Below are 19114 nucleotides of genomic sequence, written 5' to 3'. Positions count from 1 at the left end.
ACATTGCCGAACGAGAAAAATGGCCAGTACTTTATCTCTATACTGACTCATGGATGGTGGCAAATGCCCTGTGGGGGTGGTTGCAGCAGTGGAAGCAGAACAACTGGCAGCACAGAGGTAAACCCATCTGGGCTGCCACATTGTGGCAAGATATTGCTGCCCGAGTAGAAAATCTGGTTGTAAAAGTACGTCACGTAGATGCTCACGTACCCAAGAGTCAGGCCACTGAGGAACATCAAAACAACCAGCAGGTGGACCAGGCTGCTAAGATTGAAGTAGCTCAGGTGGATCTGGACTGGCAACATAAGGGTGAATTATTTATAGCTTGGTGGGCCCATGATGCCTCAGGCCATCAAGGAAGAGATGCAACATATAGATGGGCTCATGATCGAGGGGTGTACTTAACCATGGACGCTATTGCACAGGTTATCCATGAATGTGAAACAGGCGCTGCAATCAAACAAGCCAAGCGAGTAAGGCCTCTTTGGTATGGAGGACGATGGTTGAAATACAAATATGGGGAGGCCTGGCAGATTGATTATATCACACTCCCACAATCCCGCCACGGCAAGCGCTATGTGCTCACCATGATGGAAGCAACCACTGGATGGCTAGAAACATACCCTGTGCCCCATGCCACTGCCCGGAACACCATCCTGGGCCTTGAAAAGCAAGTCCTGTGGCGACATGGCACCCCAGAAAGAATTGAGTCAGACAACGGGACTCATTTCCAAAACACCCTCATAGACACCTGAGCCAAAGAGCATGGCATTGAGTGGGTCTATCACATCCCCTACCATGCACCAGCCTCCGGGAAAATCGAAAGATACAATGGACTGCTAAAGAGTACACTGAGAGCAATGGGTGGTGGGACATTCAAGCATTGGGACACACATTTAGCAAAAGCCACCTGGTTAGTCAATACTAGAGGGTCTGTTAATCGAGCTGGCCCTGCCCAATCAAGACTCTTACGTACTGTAGATGGAGATAAAGTCCCTGTGGTGCACATAAGAAATATGCTGGGAAAGACAGTCTGGGTTACTCCTGCCTCTGGCAAGGGAAAACCCATCCGTGGGGTTGCTTTTGCTCAAGGACCTGGGTGCACTTGGTGGGTGATGCGAAAGGATGGGGAGGTCCGGTGTGTACCTCACGGGGATTTGATTTTGGGTGAAAATAGCCAATGAACTGAATTTTATGATGTCAATTGTTGTATGATATTGTATATCATCATTTCTATGGTTGCTATCAATGGTATAGCAGTGAAAATCACCCAGATTAATGAAGAATGAACTAACTCTGATGAAACCGAGCAAAGTGCAACGATGATAGAACTGGACGAGCGCAGCAGCACCGGAAAGAGAACTGGCTTCAGGACGCAACAGCCCAACACCACACACCATCTCTCCGGCCCTGAAAAACTGTTATGACAGATGGAGCCCAAAGTCGTGGACTAAATGAACTCAATGGACTTTTTAAAGGGATAGTCCATAGACCAAGGGAATGATATCTGTGTGTGCATATATATATATATATATATAGTATATATAAAAAGAAATATAGTGGTGATTAATTGAAATGTATCGAAAAATGTGAGACCTAAGCATAACATAAATGGTATGGAATAAGGGGTGAATACTGTCCTAGTTTCAGCTGGGATAGGGTTAAATTTCTTCCTAGTGCTGTGTTTTGGATTTAGTACGAGGAGAATGTTGATAACACACTGATGTTTTCAGTTGTTGCTAAGTGCCCTCCTAGTCCAAGGACAGCTCCCATGCCCACTGACTGAGCTAGGTACACAAGATGGGAGGGAACATAATCAGGACAGCCAGCCCAGCTGGCTAATGGGGTATTCCATACCATGTGACATCATGCTCAGTATATGAAGGGTAGGCGTGATCCAGGAAGTACAGATCACTACTTGGTTATCAGTCAGCGCGGGTGGTGAGCAATTGCATTGTGCATCACTCATTTTGTATATTCTATAATTATTATTATTATTATTATCCCTCTTCTGTTCTATTAAACTGTCTTTATCTCAACCCACGAGTTTTTCTCACTCCTACCCTTCCGATTCTCTCCCCGTCCCACTGGGGGGGCAGGAGGAGTGAGTGAGCGGCTGTGTGGTATTTGGCTGCCTGCCAGATTAAACCACGACAGACTGTTAGCACTCAATCTGACAATAAATAGACTGAGTTTCAGACACATGCAATTTGCAGTGCTGAAATTATTTCATGTTGACATTTACTATGAAAAGTTACCTTTTTCGCTGTTTAGCCTCATACCAAAAATCTTGCTTTTAACAGACAGTGCAAATAAGGGTCAAAGTTATTCAAGAACAAGTAGCTTCTGAACGTTCTGAAATTTAGAAGTACTTGAAGAAAAATGATAGTAGATGCTGGTGTATGAGGAAAAATACACAATAAAAAGCAAACACCATCAAATTATCATTCAGATGGAGAAATACGTCCCACTGGCATGCAGGGGCCACAATACCCAGAACAAGGTCATCAATCCCAGCTATTTCAGAATTAAATACCAAGTCAATCAAAAGTCAGTCAGGTCCAATCACATAGAAAATAAGTGGTACGTGAGGTAACATGTATTACTTTTGATATACTCTTTTATAACACAATCCATATTTGTTCATTATTACTGTTATGGACCTGGATCATACAGTCAGTTCTCTGCCCTACACAAGCTTCCAGTTGGCCTGGTTTCCTAACTCCCCTATTTCATGCCATGGCCTTTGAGAAAGTCAAGGCAAAAAGCCCTGTCTTACAGGTACTTCCTTCACATTATCCCAGGCTCTTTCAAGAGGTAAAAACATCCATTACAATTATTTTTGCACAGGAGCACTAAACAGAGCCCAGAAGAGACCTGGGCCAAGTGCTATGATATGGCCTGGGGAGACAGAGATTGTTCCTTGGATGTTTTTATTACCACAGAAATAGCCCAGGGCAACCACACTTTTAACCTGCATGTCAGCTGTCTGAAGTTCGTAGGACAAATCCAGGCTTTATCGTTCAAATTCTTCCTATGTACAAATATCAGTTAAACAGGCATAAACAACAGTACCATGTGAACCTAATGGCCAGCCACATACTAACAGTAACAAACATTATAAGGTCAATGGCACAGTTAAAATGATGAGTGTGCAAACAGCCCACATCCTAGATTTCATTTACATAAAATGTTCTGACCTTATGAACAAAAAGTACACTGGTGAAAAGTATATAATCAGACACTCAGCCTTTCATAGTTTCAGTGGTATGAACAGACTCGACAGTCAATGAAAAGAAGGATAATTTCAGATTAATTTGTAGAGAATTAACACTAGCATAACCGGTTCAGCAACATTTAATTCCCCATGTGAATGAAAGGATAAGCAGGGTTCATGCCAGAGGCAAATGCATGTCGAGATAATGAAGTACTCCAGCTATGCAAAGGTACCATGTTAGCTAATGAGTGTTGAGCCCTAAAATGGGGGCACACAGAATGGCAGCTTCACCACCCAGGTCAGTTCTGCTGGGAATAAGTTGAGGTTAAAGGTCTCCTAATTAGTGAGCAGAAAAAAACGAAGGAAAAAAATCACACAAATGTGCATGTAAATTGCTCATAATGAATGATTCAAGTTAGTTTAATTAAAAGCCAAAGACTTATTCAAAAGAAGTGGAGAAAATTAATACAAAAGAGTCCATATTACAGGAAAAGGCAATGAAGAAAAGTTTGATGCCTGTTGAATTCAATTAACTTAGTTATTCAGATCTCTAATTAGTCACTCTAGAAGAGCAACAAAAAATAAAATATATCTGTTTAGAATGGCATATAAAGATGTTAATAGCAGAAGTTATTCTGAATTCCATGCACATTAGCATTAGTTAAGATTCAAAAGTCATTAGCCAAATATAATAAAAATCATGTTTTATAACTTTAATTCTAGAAGCCTTTGTTGCATGTTTGGTTACAGTTGATTAAATAACAGATGCTTTGGTAGAGGAACCTCCAAATCAGAAAACAGTGAGGAAAGAGTTTGAACTCTGGATTTTTGTGGTTGTTTTTTGAGGAAGGAAGAAGGACCATTAAGGGATGAATATTTTGTTTAAATTATTTTTATGGCTCACAATTATTATAAAGAATTAGATCACCTAACACATTTAGAAATGTCCTATTTTTTTGTTTTGCTTTAATGAAGACTACTGCTGAGGAGTAGTAAGTCAGAAATTTTTATTTTAAATATTTCTAAATAATAATTAAAAGTTTTCATATGGAAATTTTAATTTTAAAAATGTCAGAATCTTTCCTCACATTTTCCTACCTCAATTTTTAATCAACACATTCTAACAAATTATTTCAAGTATATTTCCTCACCTTACAAGAAAGTAAAACTTCACATTCTTCTGTAACTTCCCAATACAAAAACTCTGAAAAGTGAGGACCTAAGGAACAAAATTGTCTTAAAGCATATGTTGTAGAATGAAGAGTATCAGAGAGATCCAGTGAAAGAAAGAAAAAGGATGACAATTATATTATAACATCCTTACACCAGAACAATGAGAGGGAACTCCTGAACTACCCATGCACAAGAAGGAAAATCCTGCAGTAAGTTTTTATCATATTGACTCAGGCATCTACAGTACAGCTTAGAAACCTGAGGCTCATCTCTGTTTGTATGATAAGTCATGTAATATTCCAAAGTGTAAAATGGTGAGTGAGACAAATTAGTTAACTAAATATGTTTATGCCCAATTGCCAACTAAGCATAGGAAAGAAACAGAGTAGCTACAAACAAGTGTACAAACAATGTATTTAATGCTAAGGGAACTGGAAAATAAACAAATGTATCCAAATACCCAATTAAACGTTCAAAGCAGAAATCCCATGCCAGACATAATTTGTCCAAATTATATAAAGTTTAAAAATGTATTAAACATTATAAGCAGAACAGGAAATATTCTTTTTCCTCACTGAGGTTCCAATCCTGCAAATATATATATCCTTAAGTAAATTTACTGACATAAATAGCCTTTTTAAAGTTATTGTGGTTATTCAAGTCACTAAATTTAGTGTCTGCAGGATCAGGGCCCATAATTGCAATATCCAGACCTGGGAGGTAACAAAATCCCAGACTTTTCACTTAAATCATTGAGAACTGAAAGATCTTGTGTGTTTGTGCTGTAAGTGGTATAATTTCTTTCCTAAATCTATTAAAAAAAAAAAAATCCCCCTCCCCCCAAAATAGAAAATAATAGAATTACATTGCTTATGTAGAGAATCTTACCTAAGCTATTTAGAATAAATGTTTTTAATTATTATTGCTACTTTTACCCTAAAAGCCATGTGCTTGCCAAGTGAAAATTACAAACTGGAGTTCAAACTCAATTTTTTAAAGATTTCACAGCGATAGAATTCTGAATTAGGTATCCAACAGCAATTCTTATTTTCAGCTGCAAACAATATTGGTGACAAGTATATAACAAACTCTGTAATTGTATAGCAACTATGCAACAAATACACATTTAGTTCCTGGAATTTTGCCTGGACAGAAACCACAGGATCAGGTTTTTAATCTTCCTTGTCTGACACTATGCTGTCTACTCTTCTGTCAATTATATTGAAGGGACAAATTGTATGCTTAAAACTAAACGTGCTGAAATGTTTTGTTGGATCAGAGCCTACAGTAGGCACACTTCTCATGAATATTGAGCAAAGATAACCTCTTGTAAGGACTCACACTTTATTTCTCTACTTAGTGAAAGTTCTGTCACAACTGCATGTATCATATGACAATGTTGGAAAATAAGATCCACCAAGGGTTCAGTGTCTCCTTAAACTGTGCACTATACTCATCTTCTAATGAAATCAATGGAAGTTGGAAGCACTTAGTATTCACCAGGGATGCATCATCATTAGCTCCAAACTGGGCCTAAAGTCACCAATCTACTCAGTCTTACCTTGCTTCCTGAGAAATTCCTTTCGCTGGAGCTCAGACTCAGCCAATACTGCCTTGAATGCTAAATTTTTGAAGAGGTGAATGAAAAATGAGTTAGTCACAAAATTATGCAAAGAATAATTGAAGTTCATTTCTTCATCAGAGTCAAAGTTTCAATGTTTCAGTGAACATACCATCTCCAATGAGAACTAATGAAGACTGGTTCTTGGCCTTTCCATCTTGAATCTGTACTGTGTAGGTACCTTCATTGTCAATTGTAAATCGATCCATCACCATTTCTATAATGCCATTTGAACGGTCACAATTTATTTTATGCCTCTGAAATAAACAAGTAATAACTTTACTCTAGTGTAAAGTGTAAGTTACTTATGATTCCCTATCGAATTAATCATGTTTTATATCCCTGCCTCCACACTCAATCTTTTTCATGTTCTTTTAATTATAAACTATGGAAACAGGGCTGTGCTTGTATTTACTGTTATATAACAGGATCCCAGTGGTGACAGAAACCTCTGTGTGCAGCTGCATTTGGAATCCTCAAGTCATCATAATACTGCTGGTTTGGATTTAAAAATAATAGTTTATGGCACTATGCATGTTTGAAGAAGAACCTACACAGCCAGCCCTTAGCTGCATTACAGCTTCCAGTTCAACAAGGGGTTTTGCTAGGCTAGGCAGAGTCCAGGAATAGCTGGACATATTTTGTTTATAGACACAGATGTGGATCTCCAAATAAATACCTCACAACAAATCCAAAAAGTCATCACTACTAAATATCTCTAAGACACATGTGGCAGCTCAATGCTGGTCTTATTTTCTCACTATAAAGTTTATTTAGGAAGGGTATAATGATTTGCCTATCTAATACTAGGTATTTTTTTCAAAGAACACTAAAGTGCAAGACCATGAGAACAATAACTTGTGAAAAACCAACAAAGCTTCTGGGAACTAAAAAGATCAACCTAGTCCAGCAAAAGAGAAGTAGAATTCTGTCAAAACATCTAGTTACCTACTAAAGTGCTTGCAGAATACCCAAAACACCAAATATTGGCTTGAATTCAAAGTTAAATATGCATTTAATTGTTTGTGTCCTTTTTGTGTTTGCTTTCTGTTAAATATTCCAGAAAGATAAGTTATTGGCAGGCATCATCAAGGAAACAGAAAATTGCAAGCAAATATTGGACAATACTTGCAAAATATGTGTTCTGAATTTGCAGGTACTGTTTTAGGTACAACTACCTTTCACTAAGTAGTATCCTCTTTCATTCAGCGAGTAACAACTATGAGGACTGTGTATCCCACTATCAGTGGTGGTGTTTGAATCTCAACTAACAAATTCCTAAAGCAAAACTAAAATAACCCACAGAAGTTACTTGGTGAATACTTTTAGGTAACCAATATGGCCAAGGATTTTACACACCAACTGTTCCGTTCATGATGGGACAGAAAAGTAAATGTCACCATGTAGGAGTAGTTCTATGCAGTAAATTATTGTAGACCCTGTTACTGTTAAAAGGAGACATGATGCCTTATAAACAGAATGTCTTGATTAACCTTTCTATTGGACTCCAAAACTAGAAAAAGGTACCTAAAGCCACAGGTGGATAAAGTTTAGGAAAGGGGAAGAAAGAAGGAAGGAAAAAAAGCTAGTAAAAATACCACTTATTAAATTCTGTGGGACCACTTCCTTAAGTGGAAGAACCTTTAAGTACTGATCCAAAATTAGTAGGAATGACCCCACAGATACATCTGCTTCAGCTTTGAGGGACACCTTCTGGCCAGCCTCAAGAACAGATTCATTGTTGTATGGACAACAAACCTGGAAGAATAGTCAAGATGTTTAGTATTCATTACTGGTATTTTCAAATGTACAAATAGTACTAGTTTAAATCTTAATGGGGTAACTGAAGAATGAAGAAAGAGAAAAGAGAATGGAATTAACAAAACAGTAGCCAACAGATTGATTAGGATAACAATTTATTAAATAAATGACTTAGAGAGAAGAGCCTGAGGTATAACATTTGTACAAAATAGCAGGGGAAAATGCTCATATAATTTGGATATGCACTTTCCCATATATAGTTCAAAGAAAGATATAATGTCAAAGAATAACACAAGATTTAATTAATCAGGAAATTAAGTAGAATAATTACTTGTGTAAGAGTTCATCTGTAAGAGTTGAGGAGATAGGGCAGGGAGGTTAAAAAAAGAAGTTATAAACTTCACCAAACTATCAAAAAGTGCAAATTCAAATTCTCTCTTACAGTCTTTTGCCCACAGAGGTCAAGGACACCACTTGCACTTGTTTCATGAGTTCTCAGGGAGAATGTTAAGTTGAGATTTGCCAGAAGCAGAAAAAGAAGAGCAAGATGTATGTTTTAATGTGATCCTTTATCACACTTCTAGAATTTTTTTTTATTTCTTGCTTTTGGGTAAAGGAAAAAAAATATTAAAAGATTAAAATGACAGCTGATTAGATGGGGCCCAGTTTATTCCATTCTCAGATTATTTTGAAATCTTACTGAAACCGTTCGCTGTTAGGACCTAGAAGGAAAAATTTATCACTTCAGCCAATGTCAAGAATCAGACTACAATTCACCAGCATAACGGTCTATTGAACATGTTCAGTGACTGTAGCCCAGTCTCCAGGCAGGTTTTAGAGTGTAATTAGGCTTCTAACTATTGCCATTATGCAGCAAGATGAAGTTCAATGATTTTATGGGCACCATAAATACTAGGCTTTTATGTGACTTTCCACAAAAATATCATCAGTCTCGAAATGTAAATGTCACCTGTGGGTTACTAATTAAAGAGGTGAAATAATGCAGCTCCACTTCAAGTCTCTATCTGATGTCAACACTTCCAAAACATATGCGAACTAAAAATAGCTCATTCTGTTCCACTAACATTGCCAGGACAGAATATTGTCATTTCAATACATCCTAGTCACTAATATTCAGGTTTTCAATGCTATAGTTTATTACTTCTTAAAGTAACAAAAACAGAGAAGTATTTTACTCAGAAACACTTCTTCTTCCACTTGTCAATATGTAATTAAAGTAAATGCTCTTTGCTTTTCTATGGTATAAAAGTGCTGATAAGCTTCTCTGGCCAAAACCAGGCTTTGCATTCTCAGGAATAGACTGAACCTTTCAAAGAGCTGCATTGGAGGTGGATTCCTCACAGGAAAAGATATTTCCAGTGCTGTACTTTATGCCCAGTAGATGAACCATACTCCAGCCCTGCAAAGGCCTTCCTTCTCAGCCCAACCTGACCACTTTTTTGTGTCCCTTTCTATGGAAGGTCTTCCTAGAGCTATAAAAATGCAGGAAGCTGGTGGCCTGCCCTTTCATCTCCATGTAGCCATTCAATGCCCATTTAGTGTCTAGGCCAAAATTTAAAAGCAAATAGAAAGTGACACCATCTAAAAGTTTTATATCTATGACCATTGTTGCATTGTCAAGTTCCTCCCATATTATATGTAAAACTAGTAGCAGTAGCCTCAGAGGGTCTCTGGGAACAGCATGTCTTGCTGCTTTGGAGTCCAAAACTGTACTTGAAGCAGCTTTTTTGATTTGAGCTATTTTCCTAAAATATTTGTGCACTACTTTTAATCAGATGTGTGTAATACTGTGGTCTGTGTGTGGTCTGTGTCTAATTTCTCCTTCTCTTTGGCTGTTGGTCATCTAGCTACCCAAAATTAATATGGACTTCTGAGCGTCAAACTTTTCTCTCTCTTTTTGTAATGAATTCCTGCAACAGGAATTCTATACTGCAAAAAAGATTCAAGTTAAAGATTGGCATTCCTTTCAAGTATTATCAGACCTTAATAACATGGTTTTAAGCAACTGTAAAAATAGAATACCTATTAGTGCATAAAGGTTTATTAAACAAAATCATATATATATATATATTACTCAATATGTACTTACATCACTGTTTTCAACTTCTTTATCATTAATAACAAATCTGAAGGTAGAATCTGGTGATAAGCTTTCAGCCTGAATCCAGAAACGAACTTCTCCTTTCTCAAGAACATCATAAGCTAATTCTGATTTCAGAGGTATTGCTGCAGAAAGAAAAGCAATCAAAAGTCAATAATGCATGAATCCTTGTGAGAAAAAGGACTAATGTAGTAAAATATTAGTATCTCCTTATTATTTATGGAATGCTGGATATAGAATAAATTTTATGCAGGGAAAAGATGTCTAATGCATTCTTTGGCTGACTTTTAAACTAATTTCTCAAAGGGAGAAAAGAATTTACAGCTTATAATTTGCACATTGTGTAAGGAATTGGCTAGTAACAACCTATAGTCTATTGTCAAAGTTAAACTTCAAAAGACTTTTAGGCAATGATGATTTTATTCAATACAAACTAATATTCTCCTAAATGAATGGAAAGATAAGGAAGCAAGTTGTTCCATGAAAAATGAAGTTGCCATTGTCTCAGGAAGAACCTTTTTGGAACTCCAGTCATTAGTATGTAATCATATTTCTTCTAGAAGTATTAAATAGATTCAGATCTTCAACTTACTTGGATTCTTTATTTCATTGCTTAATGCCATCAAACGTTCAAACTCTGAAATTAAGAAAAATAGTCATGTTTTAATTTATTCTGAAAAATACAGTCAGAAAATGAGTGTCAAGGAAGGTACATATCAGCATCAGCAGATAATCTTAAGTCTTATATGTGAAATACCCAACCCTCTTCAGAAAATGATGACTAAAAAATAAGATTTAAGAAACTTAAAATTCTGATACATGGATTTAGTGAGTATTCCTATTTCATGTGTTTCCATGCACGCCCTGCTACGCAAAAGAATCTAAGCAAGGGACGAAACCTATTTTAAACTCCCTATTGGATTTAAACGAAAGATGGGAAACAATAGCTTCTAAGCAGTGTATGAGGTTCCTTTATCTGCTGACTTCCTTTCTGACACTGTACCTGAAAATCTTGGTTTACTGTGGCAGGAAACAAGATTGAGTGCAGGTTGGTCTGAAAAAGGTACAGAAAGTTCTATTTAATGCACTAAATCGTCATGAAGGCTGCTTGAGGGTCTAGAAATCACTTTGTTAGATTTTCATACTAAACCTATTTATCATATTCATTATTAATAAAGATTTGGAAGATGAACATTACTGCCAATTCCAAATTTACAGATAATATAAAGACCAGAGGAAATTAGCAAGGATTTATGACATGGTCGAGGATTTAGCAAAATTACAGGAGAATTTATAGCATTTGAGGAAGTAAGTGAGCAGTGAAATAATGTTTTTCAGTGCTAAGATATAAAACCTGACACTTGCGCAGAGATCCAGTACAGATAAAAGTGTAATTTTGAGTGACAGACATGACCAGGGAAGACATGGGCTAAGTGTGGGATGGGAAACACCTTCAGTGCTCTTCTACAAAAAAACCTTCAAAGGTAGGACTGACGGTGACAAGACCTAGAGATAGGTTTCAGAGTGATGCTTCAAAACTAAGCCAAAGGGAAGTTCTCATGATCGAATGCATATCTGTCTTTTCCTACAGTATTTATCAGAAAATTAAAAATATTACTAGTTTAGCTTCCCTAGAAGAAGCAGATATTGATAATGACTAACTGTCCACATAAATGGTCCATGTCTTGGAGAACCATATTTTTTGTGGCTGCACATGGATTTCTTTTCAACACCTACTTCGAACGGGAGGTTTGACTGGTTCATACTGTGATAAAAGTCCTGCCTACTATCAGACTCGCACTCAGTCTCATCTCCTCTCCTTAAATGACTTAGAAAGAAGGTAAGTAGAGGGATTTTCATGCTTAAGAAACTGGGCATAGCAATCACAACCTGTGAACCGGGAAAGCACCAAAGTAATTTTTGTGCTATTTAAAAATAGCAAAGTCCCCCCCTTTGCCTTTCACCTCAGCACCTCTCAATGGTAAACCAAAGTCAGACTGAAGTAAATTCATTGCAACTCCAATGAAACAAAAGAGCTACAATGATATAAAGCAAAACTAACCTAAATTTAAGCCAAAGGATAATTTAACCCAATGTATTCAGATCTTGTTAAAGCAACATCCTTTTTCTCACATTCTTCTCACTAATTCTCTGCATCTTAGTTATATGAAACTACATCTAGAGCTCAAGGTCTGTCACTATATTAATAGACTCCTTGATAAGCAGAGATCTGATGGTAGCTTTACAGCTAACAGAGAACCAATTATTATAAGATGTGAAAGGCTATAAATTCAAAGCACAGCAAAAGTGACATACTAGAGAAAGAGATTCACAAAACAGTGAAAAAGCAACATTTTCAGACATTTAACTGAAAGCGTAATAGATATTTGCAAACAGCATTATAGCCCCAGCATAAAGAAAACAACTCTAATTTGGCATATTCTTTATCTTTTTTTTAAAGAAAATACTGCCTTAAGTTATCCCAACTTTCATTATTGTGATAATCAGAAAAATAAGTGATCACACAAAGTCTGTTGTGGGGGTTTTTTTGTTTTCCCTTAATGCATAGGAAAGAATGTGAGAGTTGTGGGGGTCTTTTTTTTTTTCTTGCACAATTTTTAGTGCAGTTGAGGTGATAAAATGAAGAAAGACTTGAGATGGTAAGGACCTTACCTTCATCATCCATAATGAAGCTGGATGAAACCCCATCTGTGTCACTAACTGAGATAGAATAAGTTCCCAAGTCTGATTTATCAGGATTTTTGAAGTACAGCTTAGAACTAAAATCATAAATAAAGAAGGATGTAATTTGCAAGGTTTCTCATGTTACTGAGATTTTTAACAGGACAAACTTCTGATAATTTGATAGACTGGCATGACTTACTGATTTCCTTCTGTTTCAATCTTAAACTTGTCAGAGTCATCAATCTCCTCATACGATTTACCCCACGCAAAATGAGATGCATCTGTAGCTTCTTTGCACTCAAAAGCCAGGTAAATATTACCCTCATCATCCACACCTGAAAAGATTTCTTTTGTTCCTGCAAAATAGGAATCAAATCAGATGTCAAGGCTGCATTTTTCTTTCGAGCTGCAATTCAGAAATTACTAAAGCCCATGCAAATTAGTCCATCTTTACTAACAGATACTGGTCTTACTTGCAGATCTTGAAGCATGTATATGTCATATGCTGACTCAGCATCACATACTACCGAGATTCTTACTCTACGCAAAAAAAAAGGAATACTAAAAATAATAAATGCTTATTAAGGAACAAATCTATAAAATGAAACTGAATATGAGAAGATATGAATAGTTTAAGTAAATTAATTTTATTGTCACTCTTGAAGCTTTAATAAATACGTTGTCATACTTCTCTTCACTCACAGCAAGTAGCACCTTTGTTTGTGAGAATAAAAACTAAAATAACGGATTATCAAATATTTCCTGCAGTAAGTAAAGCAAAAAATCTTGACAGTACCTCTGTATCCACATGATTTTTTCTTTAAGTTTTAAGGCTAAGAGCTTCTTAAATCTTAAAACACTTATCTGTGCTACAATATTAAATCAGATTGATTAAATTCACCTCTACGTATTTCAGTATTTTAGAAGCAGAGGAGATAAAACAGTTCATTACCTGGTCGTGCCTCGACAAGCACTGGTTCAGATATCTCAGATGACTTGCCTACCCCAGCATCATTCACTGCACGAACTTTGAAAACATAGGTATGACCCTCATGTAAATCAGTGACCTTGAACAAGATAAAGAGCAAAGCCAATTTAAAAAACAATTTAAACTCTTTTGTTTACTTACATGAAGATGTTAGCAGAAGCCCAAGTTCAAATATACATCTTTGCTGTACTCAGTCAGGTGTTTTTAGAACTCAGTTGTGAATTAACACTAACTAATGAAAATGTTACCTTAAAATAGCGCTTTGAAGTAGGTTTTTCATTAGCAGTGATCCAGTCTTCTGTATCTACTTCCTTATAGTCCACTAAATACCCAGTAATAGGGCTTTTGCCTTCATATACAGGAGCTTTCCACAAAAGAACCAGTGATGTATTTCTAACTTCACAAATTGTGAGATCATAGGCAGGACCTAAAATATTTCAAATATTGGAAGTTCACTTCAATATAATAATAATATAATATAAGTTTTGCAAACTGGCCCTGTAGAGACCGAAATGCACCACTTTAATTTTGTTTTGACTATGTTTGCTTTCAAAAATCTCATCCTTTACAATAAACCTGGTATATGTGGTATTTAGGTCATTTTCCCTTCATGGCTGTATACAGCAATACCTGCTTTATGCAGTAAGTGACATTAGCAGTCTGAAGCATACATTCTTAGCTAGATCTCAGTAACTCCATTTTAAACGAAAGTTATTCATGTGGAAAACCCGTGCAGTTTAAAATTTTCCAACAATTAACAGAGGTTTCTTTTCTATTATTTAATTCACCAGTGCCACTTCAAAGTTTCTTCACTGAGCCTGACTCAGGTTCATAATTTAGCATCAGGATTTTTATTTTTTGTTGGTATACAGGAATCGTGATCATTCAGACTAATCCAAAACTCACTGGCACTGGTGGACTTTGGATCAGGCTTCTCATTCTCTGACAGAAGTGGTCATTGCGAGATGGATAATGATAGCCAAGAAGAACTTCTCAAGAGGATATCTGTTCGGAGAACTATTTACACCAAAAACATCCTGATGCTGTATGAATAAGTGAGAGTTCATACCTTTGCATCTATCAGGTTATGTTCTCCCTACTATACTTTCCTTCTTCACTTAACTGATCTAGTGCCATTCAGTTTAACTTGTAGCATTTATTTTTTACTATACTCTTGATATTTATTTATACCAGTTGACTATGAAAGCATAATCATATCAGTTTCCTACCATGGTGAAAACACCCATGACAGAATACTGATATTCAGCCAAACAATGTAGCTGGAAGCTTGCTTCTTGTGTTTTAAATTTAGAGTAAGGAAACCTGAAAGTACCTGAGACTCAGGGATTTTCTCAGCGTTGTCAGTTTGGCCTAATTTAAGATACTACTTTTCCCTAAAACACATCTCACCATTTAAAATAAAGAAGAGTAGAAAAACCTTACAAATAAACCTGATTGTCATTCCAGCCTATGTGATGTTAACCAGTGATGAATGAACATGAAATTTGTAAAGGATGATATATACAGCAAAAAACAGTAGAAAAGTGTTTCTCTGTAGTGAATAAGCACATTTCAGAAAAGAAACATATAAGTACCTGATGCAGACCTTTTGAGGATAAATACTAGATTTCTCATGCATGGAAAGACTGCAGTTTTCAAGGAGCCTAAAGCCTTCTCTCAGGGCTTTTTAAAAATCCCAACCTAAATGTCTATATATCCACAGATAATTAAAATTCCACTGGCAGATGCACCTACTAGAAATCTAGACAGTAGAAGAAAATGTGTAATGAAGTATGTTCTATTCCAAGGATTCTGAAACCAGAGACGTTTCTTTTTTTTTTAAAGAAGTCATGTAAAATAATTCATTAGCTATCATTGCTAACTCACGGAGGCTCACAGAGATACCTAAGACTAGAGTTCTGCAGAAGGATGAAATAATTATGGGCTCTGGGCAAGGAATCCATCACTCATGCTGGAAATCCTGCAAGGGGTTTTGGCCTTTCTAAGGAAACCTCTCTTCCATATCAAAATGTGGAAGAATATTTTGTTGAGACTGGGAATATACTGCAGTCACTTTTCATTAGTCTTCAGTATCTTTAGTAAGTCAGGGAAGAGGGTTAGCCTCTCTCTCCCAGTCTTAAATCTCAAGTATTTCATTTCATTATTACTAAGCCATTATTTTAAAATTGTTTCTAAAAAAGGCTTGTGAAATATTTTAACAGGTTTGGCAATTTGGGGGGAAAGGGAGTTGTTTGTTTGTGGTGGTTTTTTAAGCAGGAAGAATGCAATACTCTCTGTTCAACTAGTTTCATAATGAGAACAATGTAATCAACCAAGGAGTAGAAAGGTCAGATTGTTCATTATGAAAATGGAAATTTCACTCTCTTCATTTCCTGAAAGTGCCTTTTATTTTGTTTCTTTATATATCATTGAAAATGAAGGATAATCTTCACTTGTTTACACAATAGGCAATTTCACTGATTTTTTAAAACACTGTAGAGAGTATAAATCACAGATCCTTTCTTTAAGGAAAATAATTGTTCCACTGAAAATGCATTTATCCTAAATATTACAAAATTATAAGAAAATGCAATTAACACAAAAGGAGCTAAGGTCAGGAGATTAAACATTTTGTTATTGACAGCTTTGCCATGTCATTAAATCCAGAAGGTAAGATTTATGAACTCAGAAGAATTTAGCTTGAAAATGTGGAGAAAAACTCCCTGACAAGCAGTCTTGCAGAAAAGAATCTGGGCCTTAAAAAGAAGTAAACTTAGCATAACAGTGTAATTTTTAAAAAAAAAGACAAATAAAAGGGAACCTGTAAGCAGGCAAATAATTGTAGGAGGTGTGGAGTTACCATTTCTCTGCTCAGCATTGAAAAAAATTTATTTGAAACAATGTCTCCAATTTGTGTGTTGCCACACAAGACAGACATGAACCAACTAGAAAAAGTTCAAAGAATAGCAAAAAATTGTTTATTTAGAGATAGGGAATATATGATCAATGGGGAAACGTTGCGTGAACTGGATTTTGTCAACTTAAGGGGGAAGGGGCCTGATAAAGTCTTTAAACACACAGAAAAGCTGTTGCCAAGAGGAAAAGAATAATCTCTTCTTCATGTCCTTGGTGGACAGGACAAGAAGCAAACAGACTTAAATTGCAGGAAGAAAAATTCAGGAATATTAAAAAAACTTTTTAAACATAGTAAGATTAGGAATAGATCCTGTCCAAAGGACCTGGATTTTTCGTAGGTAGAAGTCTTTAAGGATAGATTAAACAAGCCTCTGTCAATGAGATAGGTATAGCTGATCCTGTGTGTGGGCAAGCAGTTAAATTAGATGACATTTGAGAGTCTTTCCTAGTAAGTCATTCCATGATCTTACTGAATTGTTTCTTGTTCCAGGCAAGAATTACTTTTTACATATAACATACAAAAGAAAATTGAAATTTTCCTGCCTTCTTATGCTAATTATGCCTTTTTAAATTAATTAAAAATTCCAATAGTTTTACAAAACCAGATTTAGGGGTTGGATTTTTTTCTTTACTGAGAAAATGACTGCATGAACATTTAGGCATGAAACAGGTGTGTGTAAGTGTCAGACAGCTCCTCCTGACATAAACAAGTATTAGAATGGATCCTTAATTGCATAGCAAAGCTCAACATCATAAATAGAATTCAATTTAACAACACAGCAGTATTTTACATGTTTTGGGGGGAAAAAAGGTAGAAACATATTAAAGCGGTAGGTGCCTGTGTTTTCATTATAGGCTATACTGTGACACCCTTTGTTTAGGCAAATCAGCACCAGACATCAGAAATAGCTTCAGCAAAAGTGTTGCTCGGTTTGAGCAAGGGTGTTATAAAATAAGCAGAGGGGCCTTCAAAAACCCTTTCATAGATTATTTACAGAACTCGAGCATTACTGAGAGGAACCGATTCCCTAGATGTCTAACATTTAGGCACATATATGCTCCCATGAGGTAGACTAAAGTTTCACTTTCTTTTGCTGGGGGTCCTGAATTCACAATACTTCTTGTTTAACATATTTTACAGAGTTAGCATGGCAATTAACAGTCTTCAGCTACATCTACACTGCTAAACTACAGACAACCTAACCACAGGTCATTCCTACTGTGTGTTTATTAGCACATTTGTTCTAACACCTGACTAATAATAATCTCCCAGGTAACACCTGGGTACATTCTGGGGAAAACACATAAATAAGGGCACACTAGTTGAGACTGGGAGACTTTAGCTGTAAAGTGTGAGCTGTGAAGTGTGCTGCTTGCCTCTATGTCAAGAAAGAGGCTCCTGTTTTGTCTTATTTATGAACAAAAACCATAGTTTTGAAGTCTGAAACTTCAGGAATATTCTTAATAGACTGCAATTATGGTGCAGGGATGCCTATGTATTGTATAGGTGGTGAGTGTGAGGTGGAGCTTGTAGGGCTGGGGTGAAGATCTGATAGAGATAAAAACAGACCAAAGGCTGAAGACTTTCTGCTCTGAGCTGATGTGGGCAGTGAAAGAAGGAGACACTCAGCAAGCTAAGCGTCCCCATCCCCACTTCCCAGGACATTCAGTGTCATCAGTGGGGATGTGGAGGTAGCTTTTAACAGGATATCTCGGAAGCAATGGCAATCTCAACAGGTTATAGGGCAGAAATGAACCAAAAGACATCCAGCAGAGTTCGGCTGCAATGTTACACTGACTGTGTTTTAAGGAGTTTATATTAGACTGAAATTCATGAGGAACTAATAGACTTACCAGGTTCTGGCATAGTCCAGGCTTTACACTTAAAATGCTCACTGGGATCTGAAGGTTGACCTATTCCAACCAGATTTGCAGCAGCAACTTTGAATTCATAGAAGGCATCTTCTGTCAAATCCTCTACCTTTTTTGAAAAAAAAAAATCAATATATCAAAACCCATTATTTATATTCTTTTAATAAATTAAATACTGAAAAATAAGTATTCTGACATTGGTTAATTAATTGTCAGGCCTTACTGCTGTGCTGGAGTACTGGAAGGATATAATCTGAAGATTTTACTCTTAAACTAAATGCACAGCAGAGATTCTACATTGTACATCCGTGTTTCAGCCACATTATCCTAGGAATAACAGCACTCAACCTACTGGCATGAGGTTAACCTTTTTAACCTGGCCAGTAAAAGGTTAAAGCAAAGGTCCAGGGAGCCCACTCAATGAATGACTACTAGCAGATACTTAAGGGTGAATGTTCTAACATGAAATACCTTCTTGCATTGCTTATGAATGGCTATTCATAAACCATTCACTTAAGCAAGAGTTCGAATGGTGTTTTGGTCTAAAGAGGTCATAGTGGACTGACCAGGGAAGAAAGGAAAACAACAGGAAACTGAAGGAAAGGCCAATCCAATTAGTTCAGCAGTGTGCTGATATAACTCTGGGAAAGATTCTTTCAGTAATTTTGTCTGGTTTGTATGCATCTTTCTCTTAATCTTTCTCTTAATCTTAAAAGATGCTGGAGCAGTCTGTTCTTGAAGGACTGCACCCTGTAGAAG

General features: G+C 36.5%; 1 protein-coding gene across 1 annotated transcript in view; it reads right to left on the bottom strand.

The window, feature by feature from the left end:
• MYOM2 (myomesin 2) overlaps positions 1-19114 on the bottom strand; it is an 82856-nt gene that overhangs the window by 19567 nt on the left and 44175 nt on the right. The window contains exons 19-28 of the mRNA XM_075145186.1: positions 18338-18460; positions 13816-13994; positions 13532-13646; positions 12779-12935; positions 12568-12674; positions 10487-10531; positions 9883-10019; positions 6124-6268; positions 5952-6011; positions 4369-4436 (exon numbers count right to left, since the gene is read on the bottom strand). Of these exons, the coding sequence (XP_075001287.1) occupies positions 4369-4436; positions 5952-6011; positions 6124-6268; positions 9883-10019; positions 10487-10531; positions 12568-12674; positions 12779-12935; positions 13532-13646; positions 13816-13994; positions 18338-18460 (1136 nt within the window). The remainder of the gene's footprint in view (positions 1-4368; positions 4437-5951; positions 6012-6123; positions 6269-9882; positions 10020-10486; positions 10532-12567; positions 12675-12778; positions 12936-13531; positions 13647-13815; positions 13995-18337; positions 18461-19114) is intronic.

This window comes from Calonectris borealis, chromosome 3 (genome assembly GCF_964195595.1).
Source record: "Calonectris borealis chromosome 3, bCalBor7.hap1.2, whole genome shotgun sequence".
Lineage (NCBI taxonomy): Eukaryota > Metazoa > Chordata > Aves > Procellariiformes > Procellariidae > Calonectris > Calonectris borealis.
The sequence above is the reverse complement of the archived record's forward strand: the minus strand, read 5'-3'. Positions and strand labels throughout refer to the sequence as shown.